At 39.9% G+C, this 14,080-nt stretch overlaps 1 protein-coding gene across 1 annotated transcript in view; it reads left to right on the forward strand.

Annotated features, from left to right (window-relative positions):
* CERK (ceramide kinase) overlaps window positions 1-8,492 on the forward strand; it is a 606,813-nt gene extending 598,321 nt beyond the window's left edge. Inside the window, exon 13 of the mRNA XM_044087264.1 lies at window positions 7,607-8,492. Coding sequence (XP_043943199.1) covers window positions 7,607-7,694 — 88 coding nt within the window. The 3' untranslated portion in view covers window positions 7,695-8,492. The remainder of the gene's footprint in view (window positions 1-7,606) is intronic.
* The last annotated feature ends 5,588 nt before the right edge of the window (window positions 8,493-14,080 follow it).

Raw genomic sequence — 14,080 nt, forward strand, 5'->3', positions numbered from 1 at the left:
TTATATGTAAGGTGAAAGCGTTAAGTCTGTTGTGTTATTAAACAAGTTTTTTAGTATTCATTTGCTTCCTGTGGCTGGAATATTTACTTTTATTTTATATTGCTAGCATAGCTTCTTTTGCAGTCACAAATGGTTTAGATTTATGTAGCATCAGGGCCGGTGTTAGCATTCTGGGGGCCCCCAGCAGATGTCAAGTTGGGGGCCCCTAGACATTTCCAGTCTACATATCACCCTGTCAATGGCTCCCCTCCTAAGCAACCTCTTTTAGGAGTAGTAATCACAGACTGACTTGCAGCTACAGTGCTCTTACATTACAACAGGCCCATCTAATACACTATGTAGGCCCATCTCACAAAGGAGCATTTAGATTTACTGTAATTTAGATCCACCAATGATACATTGCAGCAACTGTATATACAGGTCTGGACTTTGTGAAATGGTGCCCTGCAACCACACACACACACACACACACACACACACACCACTCAACCATATCCTCCGGTCATCCCCTGCCCCCCCCCCCAAATCTTGGGTTCTCTATAACACACACACTACTTTTTTCTTCCATTTCTCACATTTTACTTTTCTCTTCAGCTTTTACAAGAAGCCATAACTTTCTGTGTGCTCTGAAGTGCATTTTAAAGTTTTTTTTTTTTTTAATAAAACCTTTTCATCCAGTGATGGCTTGAACAGAAATGTTGATTAAAGAAAGAAACTGTGCTGCTATTCAGTTTTAGTTTTCCTTGCATCCTTTCAACACACCTTTCTTCACAAAGTAAGTATAGTAATAACCATTTAGGAAATAACTCAGTTAAGCCAGAGCCCCCATAAGCCATTGTGTTGTGCATGTTCTGAAATATGTTTAGAGCATTTTTCCAACCTTTTAATCTAATGGTAGCCTAAATAAGAATCAGGATTAAGAAAATAATTTCAGTCTTTATTTTTTTTTTTTCAATTAAGACAGAAGTTGTACCAAAGGCTTAATGTTCAATGATGACAAAACAGTAACTCACAATAAACTAACAAGCCAATTGTTGTCTGGATACACAGGTCCTGTTTTGGAACTGCCTGCCTATGCATCCCTTTGGTGTCAGACTGAGATGAGGTTCAAACTGTCACAGTCCTGTATTTCAAGTGACTGGTGGCATACGTATACATACCACGTCTCCTCACTCCTTAACCCAAACTTTCAAAGGCAGCTACCTGTACACATGCTTGAGGTGTGATTATGAGGAAAGTGAAAAAAAATGATTGCACACACACACACACACACACACACACACACACACACACACACACACACACACACACACACACACATAACCTACAGCAGTTTTCTGTACACACACATCTGAGCAGAGCTCGTTTTAGAATGGATGCAGTTGAGAGCAGAGGCCATTATCAGCTTTATCCTACCAGGGTCTTGTCACAGCCATGTTCAGGTTAGAGAGCATAATCAGAAAATTAATACATTTTTTTCTCCTCATTTTTTCCCCACCCAGCAACAGCATTTGTGGGACCCCAACACAGTCAAGGGCGATTAAGGGAGCCCCCTGTAGAGACCCCAGACTATTAGAAGATCTAAGTGTTTGAATGATCTGTGATATATTATGTTCATTACCTATGAAATATAATTATTTCTTAGCTACATTTCTTACTGATACTCAGAAGAATATTCTGTGCCCTGGCATTATTGGGTGTGTGCACAGATAAAAATCACTGTTAGGTTTTACACACACGCACGTGCACGCACACACACACACACACACACACACACACACACACACACACACACACACACACACACAATAGCAGTACTAGTGTTGCACTTATTTCAGCAATACATTGTGCAACACTGGTATTGGCACACCAGATCAGTGACTGCAATTTAACAGTCATCAAACAGCAGCAGGGGTAAGTCACTTTTATTTACCTCAGTGAGGAGTAATGCAAACCTGTCACTATCCCAGATTTCAGAGACTTTCCTTGATTTTATCATAATTTTGCTCTATGCTTCGTAAAAAGTTTGATTTGCTTGTAAATCATTCAGGATTACAGACTGTCAATAAATCCAGATTTCAGAGTTTCATAGTTACTGTCCAAAAATGCATATTGATGCAAAAGGTATTATACTATTAATGTTTTAATTGAATTACAATAATAATTAAAACATGTTCCTGATTTTAAATCTTTATTCTGCTATTATATGTATTGTGCTGAAATTTTCTGCAAAGAAGTTGTAATATCTGGTTTTCTGACAGTGTTTAGAAAACTCCCTGAAAGGGAAAACCATCCCTGAAGATCAGAAGCATCAGCTTTTCTTAAACTCCCAACGTTTGCACTGGTATCAGTCACTGCTGATCTCTCTAGTGCTCATCTTGCTTAAGTTCATTATTAGCTTTATCCTAACAGGGTTATATCACAGACCTATTTGGGTTAAAGAGCATAGTCAGGAAATTAATGCATTTTTTTTCCTCCTCATTTTCCCCAACCAACAGCAGCTTTTGTGGGGCCCCCACACAGTCAAGGATGATTAAAGGGGCCCCCCACATAGTGAAGGATGACTAAGGGGGCTCCCTTGCAGCCACGGAAATTGAAAGTATCTAAGTTGGCTATGTTAATTTTAGTGGAGTGAATGTCCACTAGCAGAGTGCAACTAAACCGGGGGTACTATGTCAGCCATACAATATTTCATTGAATTGTGAAGCCTGTTGCTTGATAAAATACTGTTACTATAACCAGAGATATCTTTGAATTTTAAAGGCAATATAAACAAGAGTTATTACCCATCTGGTTTATTAAGTACACAGTATTGCTGTGGTATCTTTTGTTGTTTTGACAGATATGTTACAAAATATCACGATAAGACAACTTACTGTGGTTGGGGGCCGCCAGAGACCGCAGAGTTTGCTGGTGCCTAAAGCCGGCTATGTGTAGCATACTAAATTTTCTGTTTTTGGATATGATGTGATCGATGTGAAGGTTGAATTTTTTAGTTGTGATTGATAATTATTCATTTGGTTTCTTCCAGTTAATGTGTTGCTCTTGGTCTGTTAGTTTATCAAGTGACCAAATTGTCGAAACCCATATGATCAACAGTTTGGTTCATTGCACCATTCTGACTAGATAGCAGTACAGTGTGGATTGGAGAATATGCCCTTTCTCAACTGTAGTGTGATCTCGGAGATGAATAAATAATTAGCAGAGGGTATGGGGGCTTATCCCCCTGCAAAACAATTGTTTGTTTTGTTAGTGGGTGTTTTGTGACTTTGTCAGTTTTTCAGTTAACTGCACTGTCGACCACAGGTTTCGACCATATGGGTTTTGACGATATGACTTTTCAACAAACTGGCATAGCTTCATTGCTTCATATTTTTTTTCCTTTCCTTTGTCTTCTGGTTTCCATTATGAGTGTAAACTACTTTTTGAGTGATGGTCGGCAACATTTATATACTGCATTCAGAAAACTGAGCTCAACCACAAAGATTTGCTGTTAAGCACAAACTCATAATGATCATTTGCTAAGTGTCAGGTAGCTGGCAGTATTTAAAAAAAAGTAATGTTGTGATTATTGTTAACCTGCGGTGGTGGTGCTGCAGTAGCGTTGTCGCCTCACAGTAAGACGCTGTCCGGTTCGATTCTCAGCTAGAGCGTCTTCTGCGTGGAGACATGCGTGAATGGGCGTACCTTCGTTGAAGGTTGTGTGTCAGGGCTGGTAACTTGGCACGTAAAAATCAGCTACCAATCATTAGCGGACTGGAGTTCCACTGTGGCGACCCCTAACCAGGAAAAGCCGAAAGACACAAACAAAATGTTGTGATTATTGTTAACAACTTGCAATGTCTTTTATGCTGGCTATCTGTTCAGTACCCAACTCTATAGAAATTTGAAGTTAGTTTGCAGTATCGAGTCACATATGTGTGTTTGCTGCTACACACCAGTATGTTTTTTTTTTGGAGGTATCACAATAAGAACACTTGGATACAGTAACTCTATTTGTTCTATACAGTTACAGAAATTCACAGCATTTAGTGTTTTCTTTATGCAAGAATGTAGTAGTAGTATGCATTGCTTTACCCGACTGTGTGCTGCGGTTTTCACATCCCAAGCCTAATGTCACTTGCAGCGTTTAGGTTGCCAAAGTTAGCATTGTTGAGTGAAGGAGACCTATAAATTAGACTGACTACACTAATTAATTCTTCATGAGGGTTTTGTTTTGAGCTTTACTTCTGGAACACTGAATCAGCCTTTTTAAAGATGAGGAAGTTCACGCTAGGTAACACCTGGGTGCTTCACGACTCTTCTGAATCTTGTATACAATTGTTTTTAGTCCTGCATTTTATAGCATTTGATGTTGTGCTTGGCATAAATTCAAGACAATTCTGCTGCTTTGCTTATTTATTTGCACCTGAGTATTTTGCCACACTTTCTTATTTATACATGCACAGTAGGTCTTGTTTGTGTATATACTCATCAGGCATTTTTTTGCTGTGTATGTGGTGTTTTTCTAATGAATAGTCTAAAATATGAGCCTTTGCATTCATCAGTCATTTTGGATGTTGTATTTTTATGTATATGGATCCTGTTTTTGTTTAATGGAAGACATTTTCTTTGTTAGTTAAGACCATTTATATATATTATATGTTAGTCGATTTTCATTATATTTAGGTTCATAGGTTTATAGTTATATATTAGGCTAACAACCACCAGGGTCTTTATAAGCCTAGCCATGTAATCCAATTCAATTGTGTCCTTATGTAATATGGGCATTTATTAGGAGGGAGTACGATAGGATGTTTCTAGTGGTTATGTGGGGGAAATGTTAATACTCCTATGCATATTAGAATGTATATATTGTGTAGTATACAATATAGTTGTTTAAACTATTACTTGATAAGAATGGATGTCTAGAAATGCATACTGAGAAAGTGGGTACAGGAATAAGTAATGTGGTTACACTGTATCTGACCATCTAACCATGTCAGTTAGGGAACACTGATATAACATGGCTAGGGTTGTAAAGGCCCTAGGGCCATTAGCCTAGTAACCTCCTGTGAACCTTATAAAGTGTACTTTGCAATTTTCCTGAATAAGATTTATTTCATATTTACAGTATTGTGTGTACTGAAGACAAGAAGTATATATATATATATATATATATATATATATATATATATATATATATATATAGCGAGCAAAAAGAGTTACTGAATGACAGATAAATTGCTCTGTTTTCATAAAAAAGTCTCAGACTTTTTAGGCTTTGTGCCTTTCTACTTGAATCCAAAATGAATTTTAATCAATATAATTGCCTGCTGATGGTCACTTTTCACACCTCCCAGATACCAGTAAAAAAAAAAAAAGGAGATTAATCTGACAATATGATTTAAATACAAATAGGAAATCCTCCAAATGTTTGACAAGCACTCACTGAAACTAGATTTCATAATAATGACCCAAATTTCCTGACTTGGGAAGAAATCGTAATAGGTAGCAACCCTAGGTGGTTAGTCTCTCTTCTTCCCCCAAATCCTCCACCAATTTACACTCCTCAGATTGGGGCTGCCAACATAGCACGAATCACAGTGCATTTAAACATCTTCAGGGGACACGGGATGAAATCAAGGTATCCTGACTATGCGAGATCCAGTCCTAACTGCAAGGATGTTTTTATGCATTGTATCTCACTAAGGGAAGGGGAATGCAGTGATGTAAATTTGTGCCCATGGACACTCCCTCTAGTATGTGCTGAAGTTCACCTTTCCATCTGAGCATAGATATGCTTGTTTGACACTAATACTCCTCTGTAGCACCTGCCAGAGAGAAGCATTGTGCCACAAAAATCCAGACCCTTCCCATGAAGTAAGCAAAGCGGCCATCAGCAGTTCAAACCTGCCTCAGGGACATCCCTGTAGCTTACACGGTTACTAGTCATTCCTGGGTTGCTAGCATTGTGGGTTTACATCTTACCCTAATGCCAACAGACTCGAGCAGAAAATCTTGCTTTTAGCTGACAGGGCTAATAGCAGTTAGGCATAAGGCATTATGGTAGAGCATGACTTAAAAGTAAGCTATCAGGCATTATTCTTTAGCCCCAAGTTTGATCCTCCATTTGACTATTGTACGACTTTAAACAAGTAACTTAATCAGAATTTTCTTCTGGATAGTCTCTGTAAAGAAGCAGCTGTGCCTAGTTCAGTGATCTGCAGTAGTTAAATGTTAAGAGTGCAGTAATGCACTATGCACTGCTAAGCACCAGGATGGGCTGCCTTATGGCTCAGCATAGTGCACTGAAGTATTTAGAGTACTGCTGCTGTGCTGTACACTCCTTGCATAGAAAATGTGTGGTGAGGTGCAGTAGCTCACCATTGTAGCTGCTATAGCAAGCACTGACACCTATATAGTACATTTTGTTCTATACTATTAAATGCATTAAACTGCACTTTTTAGGGATGCTTAATGATCACTACCCTAGCATTACTCACCCTTGCATTAGCATGGACCAATGAAAACTTGTTTGTCAGGACTCCATTTGTAGCCCACTTTCTGAATTGCTCAGTTACGCTGAATGGAGGTATTATAGCTCAGTGATCAAGCGGCAACCCTAATGGTGAGCTTCTGAATCCTTAACCAAAATATTGTAAACAAGAAATTTAAACTAAAAACATCTAATCTTTATTTTTTGTTTCTTCTTCTGCTGCAGAACTTGTAAATATTACATGAAGTGCAGATTATGTCATAGCCTTTTTATCGTATAGCTGTTATTTGTGACTTTATTAACAGTAGATGCGTTTTTAGATCTTTTTTTGTACAGACTTTACATCTGTGCTGCATGTGCTTTTAGCATTTTTAGCGAGACAGTGAGACAACATTCCAAAGCTGTATTCCAGACTATTTAGCAGTACACTCATTGTGTTTTCTTCCCCTCCTCCCTGCTTTATTCATTGTGGCCATCCCAGTGCTCCCATCCATCATTGGGTCTTCCTGCTCTTCATCCTTCTTCCCCAGGATTTTGAGTAAGCTGGGGCCACCCAGGATCTTAAAGGCATCCTAGGGGTAGTGCAGACAATTGCTTTTGCTGCTAAATGGGGTTAGTATGACCTACCCTTATTTCCACACCTCCACCCCTGCTTTTATTGACAACATCTGAGGACCACTCCCCTTTGTGGACCAAACCTCCCCTCCAGCAGCATCTTCAATGAATGCTATCCTGCCTGAGTGAGCATGCACATCCATTCCTGCCAGTACCTCAGAAGCCTGAGCCACTAATTGACTGTGGGTAAAGCCTGTAGGGCATTATCCCTCTATGCCACAGAGTTGACTTTGACAGTACACATATTAGTGAAAGCATACAGCTTTTGCAAATGCTTAAGGATATTTTAGCATCAGTTCTTAGTGTTGCTTAGTTTCATGGCTTTTACATAGTGGTACTGTGTAATTTGTTTCCCCAGTAAAGTGGCCTTTGCCTCAGTTTATTATATCTAGTTGTGAAATGTTCATGAGTAAATGATAAACTTGTTGTAGTAGTAAAGCCGTGCCTTTTACTGAATTAAATCTTAATTGCAGCATTGATATTAATGTATTTTTTATTTTGTTTTTTTCCTAGGGTCCACTGCCAGTTGATAAAACTTTTTGCAAGAGGAATTGAGCAAAGCGTAACCCCTGAAAATATTCAGAAGTCCTGTGCTGTGTAACAAATAAGGAGCAAAGACATCTTTGAACTTTCTATTGAAAGACAAGTTTTTATACTGAACAAACACTGAAAAGCAATCAGTCTTCAGTGGCATTATTTATCACAAAAAATGTTGAAATATTTGATAGACTAATATCAACTAATATTTAATGGCAAATAAGAAAAATTAAAGGTTTATTTCCATTATGTGGTAATTGCTGCTACTGTTACTAAACTTGAATTGCTTTCAGAATTGTATTGATAAAATTATGTTTGACCAACATTTAATTTTACAAAGCTTTAAGTTATGCGTTATGGTATGTAGTGCTTCTTTTTGAGAGTAATGGTCAAACCATACATGATGACTCTTATCTTAATGGTTGCTGCCTAGAACTTTTTTCAGCAATTTTGGCTTCTGTAGATATTACTTTTAATAGGATCTCATTTTTAGCTTAGACTGAGCTTTCTTTCTTTAGCTCTGTACCTCATAACTTAACAATGCAATCTCACTGTACATTCCGAAGAAACTTTCCATCTTAGTAATTATTATAGAAATATAGTTTAAGTATAAATATTTTACTAATTATTGAAAGAAAGTATATACATAATTGCAACTTATTTTAGTGAATATTTAAAAAAGATGTTTTACTACTTAAATGTGGTGTTGTAGAAAAGGAAAGCTTGCTGGACTTTGCTTTACTTAGACATATGTTCACTGTGTGAATTTTGTGAAACTGTGTGCACCACATATTTGAGAAATTGTTGACCATATTGTAAACTAACTCAGCTGTGCAATACAATGAACATCTTTTGTATTGTATTTGTGTTTTGTTTCATTAATAATGTCATGGTTTTAAATTCTGTTCTTTAACATTTAACTACATGGTTACAGTTGGGTAGTGCATACAGGGAGGGATGGATATAGTAAAAGGAGTGGTCCATGAAGCATCAGACATAATTAAGAACAAGAAAATTCAAAGTCATTAACTTTGGGAGAAGGACTTGGAGGTAACATTTCGTAGGTGGGTTGTCCACATTCAAATATGAAGAAAAGAACTTATGAGTAAGAGGTCAGCTTAAGTAAGTTACTCCATTACAGGTATAAGGCTTGGCGATGTCAGTAAAAAGCTGGTCTTTGTTACATTCATTTTCCAACAGTTAAAATGTATTTTTTAATGTATATAGAATGTTGGCAAGGTTATAAACTGTGTGTGTGTGTGTGTGTGTGTGTGTGTGTGTGTGTGTGTGTGTGTGTGTGTGTGTGCGCGCTACGTGTGCATGTATGTGTGTATATATCTATATGTCTCTGTCTTTATATAGTGTGTGTGTGTGTGTGTGTGTGTGTGTGAATATATATATATATATATATTATATATATATATATAGTGCACTTTATATAAAAAAAACTCTTCTGTAAAAACAAAAATACGCAGGTAGTTTAGAGTGCAGTAGTTGACCTTAGCAATAGGCACGTCGGCCCTTCAGGCACCAAGTTTAGACCTATGCCTCTCCTAACCTAAGCACGTGACAGCAAGTGACAGCCCACAGTACATGACATTTAACTACCTCCAAGGTTCCTAGATTTAGAGTCTACAGAAGCACACATAGATAAAGACAGAACTCTACTTCGCTATGCCATATGCGTCAATAAGTAGTAGTTCGCTGCAACTTTTCAAATAAGTGGTGTTCACTAGCTAAGAGAGACTGCTGTCTACCATATATAATTATAATATATATATATATATATATATATATATATATATATATATATATATATATATATATGTGTATGTGTGTGTGTGTGTGCTTACCATAATGTTAGATGGTACCTTTTTTTGTTTTTTTATAGTTTAGCCTACAAACTGTTGGTTGACAGTTGTGCGATCCTCACCAAATTGGAAATTGGAGAGATTTTCCTCTCCACCAATTCTGAGATTGAAATTTTTTTTCATGCATACTAGTGGGATGCTAATGGATGCAAGGCAAGAGTGGGGGCAAAAAGGATCCTCATGTTTTCCCTTCAAAAAAAGTCACTATTGATGTTTTTCTGACCCTCAGATAACTCTGCCAGTTTTCTGGATCAGACCTCAGATAAGTTTTCAGATTCAGACTTATAATGCTGTACCACTTCCTTCTGTTCCTCTAATGCTGCTATTGCCTGTTGCTTACAAAACACTACTCGATTTGCTTGTAGAACTGCTTGACTCTGATTCTCTGACTCGAGTGAGAACTTTTTGGTTTGTTCTTTTGAGTTTTTTTCTTTTTTTTGGAGTTTATCCCCTTCCTTACAGGCTTTCAGTTTCAAAGGCCCTGGGGACTGTTTTCTCTGCCTTCCTTCCTTGTGTTCCACTTCCTTTTTTCTGTTGCCTCTTTGCTGCTTGTCTTTCTTGTCTTCCCTTTTATCTTTCTGTTAGATTGAAAAAAAAAACAAAAAAAAAAAACAAACAATTAAAAAGTTAATCTAAACCTTAACTTAATTTTGTTCTGTTGTAGCTGTTTTTTATGCGTCTGTTCTGGTTTTGTTGTGTCTGCTGTTCTGTGTAGTGGGTTTTAAGCTGTGTAGTGGCTGCTGGCATTAAATTCCAGAAATTCTGAATTTAAGTCAACGCGTGAGCGTATTAGTGCCGGGGCCGACTCATTTTTGTTTGTGAATATTGTTTGGATTGCGTGCCATCTGGATTCGCCCCAAGCTGCCACAAAAGAGATTTAAAAGCCAATATTTTACCTGCTTCCAACTTCTTCCTCCTGTGGTTTTCCTGTCGCTTCTTAGTGATCATGACTCTTTCCCCAGACATCCTCCAGGCACCTCCCTCTCTCCCTTCTGCTTTCCCTGCCTGCTCTGGCTAAGATTACACCTGGGTCTGGGTATTTGTCGAATCTGATCTGTCTGTCCCATCAGATCCATCTCCCAGATTCTCGGGTGGGTACTATTAATATGGTTACCTTACCTCCTCATAGGCTATCCCTCTTCCCCTCCTTCCTGGACCTCGGAGAGTTGAGACCTGGAGGACAGACAAGAGCACTCCATCAGACTTCCACTTTTCTTGGCCTAGGCTCTGAACTCTTAGAAACTCAGACCTACATTCAAGACCTACATGCCTTGCCAAACCTCTAGGAATCTATCTGATGTTGATATGGACAGGATGATGGGGAGGATGGAGTCAAATCAAATGGGATTTCCTCAGCCTCCATCCCAGTCTCCATGTCCCTCCCCACTATCCTGTGTCTCTCCTCCTCTTGATGAGCCCAGTGATAATCTGCCTCCATGACCAGGGGTACCAGAGAGAGAGAGACAGCCATGGATCCCCAGGGAAGCTGTTCTCTAAACTCAGATGGCTACCTTGACCAGCTCTACTCCAATTTTGTCAGATCAGACTAATCTCGAATCTGTGATGTTGGCATCGGATTCTGTTGAAGGGATTCGGCTCCGACCATCTTGGATCCATCCCTTGATGTTAGCGCTTTGGCTAATGACAGCTCAGGTCTAATTATGTCTGGAAGCCATGGATCAGGAGTTGCTGCTGCCCTTTTTTCCCTGACTGTGCCGGCTTTGAAGGAGATGGGGGGAGTTTGTCTGGGTCTATCAGCTTTCCATGTTGTCGAAAGGGCTTTCTTTGTTCAAGGAGAACCGACCTCTCTTATTATTGATCCTCCCTTTCTTCCTTCATCCTTCACTGGATCTGAGTGCTGAGCCCATCATTCCTGTTCAGGGTCAGCCTATCTCGAGAATCCTTCAGGTTCTTTCCCCTCAGGAAGCTTCCTTTTCTTCTGATACCTCCTCTGAACACCCCTCAGAGGAGGTTTCTTAAAAGAAAATATGCATGAGGCAGCACATAGACTCCCCAATGGAGTCACTCACTGAAGACACAGACTTTAACGTAGAAGAATACTTATGATCACCACCATATGATGTCTCCTTTGGAGGCGTCTTGGAGCTCCTTAGAACGAAAGATGTCTGGTCGGCACAACTTCCTTCTTCTGAAGAGTCCGTGTTCTTGGAGGCTTTTGGGGTAGGCCTGTCTATATCTTGGGAAACCCCCCCCCCCTCCAACAGATGAACTAATTTACTTAGTTTCCCACTGGGCTAGGAAGGAGCCGGGCACAATCGAACCAATTCTCAGACACCTTGACACGTGCTCCCCGTAAAGATGGGCTGCATTGGTCTAAAGGTGTTCTTGTTAGTGCCATTGTTGTAGCTGCTACCAAGAAGGAGATAGCCAGACAAAGCTCCTCTGTATCGAGTGATGGACAGGTTTGGTAAGCACATTTACTCCTCGGCTACCTTTGTGCTGAGATTCTTAAATTACTTGGCACGTTTCACTCATTTGCATAAAGGTTTAGTCAAGGAACTTTCAAACTCTCTTGCAGAGACCATGTCAGCTGAGGACTTCAAGAAAGTATCTCCTCAATTGGCTACTCTTGCCTCCATGACTAACTCCTCCATGAGGCTCATCGCCCATACAGAGGAAAGCATGTCATGAGCAGCCGGCTCAGGTACTGCTGTCAGAAGACATGCCTGGATGAGGCTTTGTGACATTGCAGAACCTTTCAAGACATCTTTTCTCAATGCCCCCTTTGATAGCTCCTGTCTGTTTTGGATATCCTTCAAAGAAACGCTTACCCACAGCAAGCAGGAAGGAAAGACCCTGTCTGCTGTTGGCATCAAGTTTTCTACCCCTTAGCGTACCTTTTCTAGAAATCACTGAGGTGGTAAGAAGACTTTGTTTCCAAAGTATCAAGGGTCATTTCAAGTTTGATATGGGGATTCTTCCTTCAGAGGCAGAAGAGGAAGTTTCAATGGTAGACGTTGCACAGGAGGCAGATGGGGTCTGCAGTGTTGGAGCTTCAGAGGACCTTTCTCTGACAAGCCCTATCAGTGCTTCTGAATCTCTGCCTGGCTGTCCATCTCTGGAGGCAGTTGGGAGTCATTGTTCCCTGCACCTGGACGTCTGGACCAATATGACAACAAATGCCTGGGTGCAAAACATAATATCCAGAGGTTATTACATTCCCTTTTCCTTTCCACCTCCAGTGGAACAAAATAAACTACCACATGTACCACCCAGTCAGAAGGAGCAAGGAGTACTAAAAATTCAAAAATTACTTCAAAAGAGTCACCCAGGAGGTCCCAACTGAACAAAGAAGATTTGGGACTTACTCTCGCTTCTTTTTAGTGCAAAAAGAAAACTGGATACCTGACATCTATTCTAGATCTGAGTGATCTAAATCAATTTATAAAGAAGTCAATCAATATATAAAGAAGTCAAAGTTCTGGGTGGTTATGGTACAGGCCATTCTACCTCTGTTGTGTAGGGACAGTTGGATGCTCTGTAGAGCTTTAGAACATGTACAATCACATCAAAATAGACAGATGCTCCAGAAGTCATTTGTGCCTCAGGCTGGGAGCCAGTCACTACCAATTCAGAGCTCTGCCCTTTGGTCTCACCACAGCCCCCAGGGTGTTCACCAGTGCATGGCAGTAGTGGCAGCTCAAGTGAGACTGAAAGGATTCCAAGTGTTTCCATATTTGGACGACTGGCTTCTCACTTCCCCAATCTGGCATGAACTACTTCAGCCTAGGGATTATTTGTTCCCCATCCCTAATTCCCTGGGCATTACTATAAATCTTACCAAATCGAGGTCGTCTCCCATTGAGGTTAGAATTCATCTGTGGCCTTCTGGATGTGTAGCACTAAATAGCTTCTTTGTCTTCACATCGCATAACATCTTTGAGAAGCCAAGTATGGGACATTGCCAGCAAGCTTGATACTTCAAGCTCTTGGCTCTGTCAGCTGCAATCATCCTAGTGCCTTTAACAAGGATTTTTTTATGCAAATCCTCCAGTGGACCTTGGATGCTCAGTGGTCTCTTCTTTACTAGCAGTTATCTGTTCCTGTCAAGTTAACTCTGGATTTGCAGGCGACATCTTCAATGGTGGATTCTTTCGGATGACCTGTTCCTGGGCAGGCCATTCCTTATTCCTCCCCCCATAGCCACTGTGACCATTGACACTTCCCAACTAGGATGGGGGGCATTTCAAGAGAAATATGGCCCAAGGCATGTGGTCTTCCCTGGAGACTAGTTTGCGTATGAATGTCCTAGAGATGAAAGCAATTCTTCTAATGTTGCAAACCTTTCAGGACAGCCTCCACTTTGTGACTATTGTAATACACACAGACAACATGTCAGTAGTCTGGTATTTCAACAAACAAGGAGGAACCCATTCTTACCCCTTATGCAGAGAAACCATGAGGGTCTGGGAATGGATGACATCTTGAGACCACTTTCTAGTTGCAAAACATATACTGGGAAAAACCAGCGTTCCTGCAGACAAACGCAGCCGGTCCATCCTGACACCTCACAAGTGTTCCCTCAATCAGTCAGTGGCATATCTGATTTTCGGCTCTT

This window comes from Protopterus annectens, chromosome 11.part0, assembly GCF_019279795.1.
Source record: "Protopterus annectens isolate FY-2018-M chromosome 11.part0, PAN1.0, whole genome shotgun sequence".
NCBI classification, from domain to species: Eukaryota; Metazoa; Chordata; order Ceratodontiformes; family Protopteridae; genus Protopterus; species Protopterus annectens.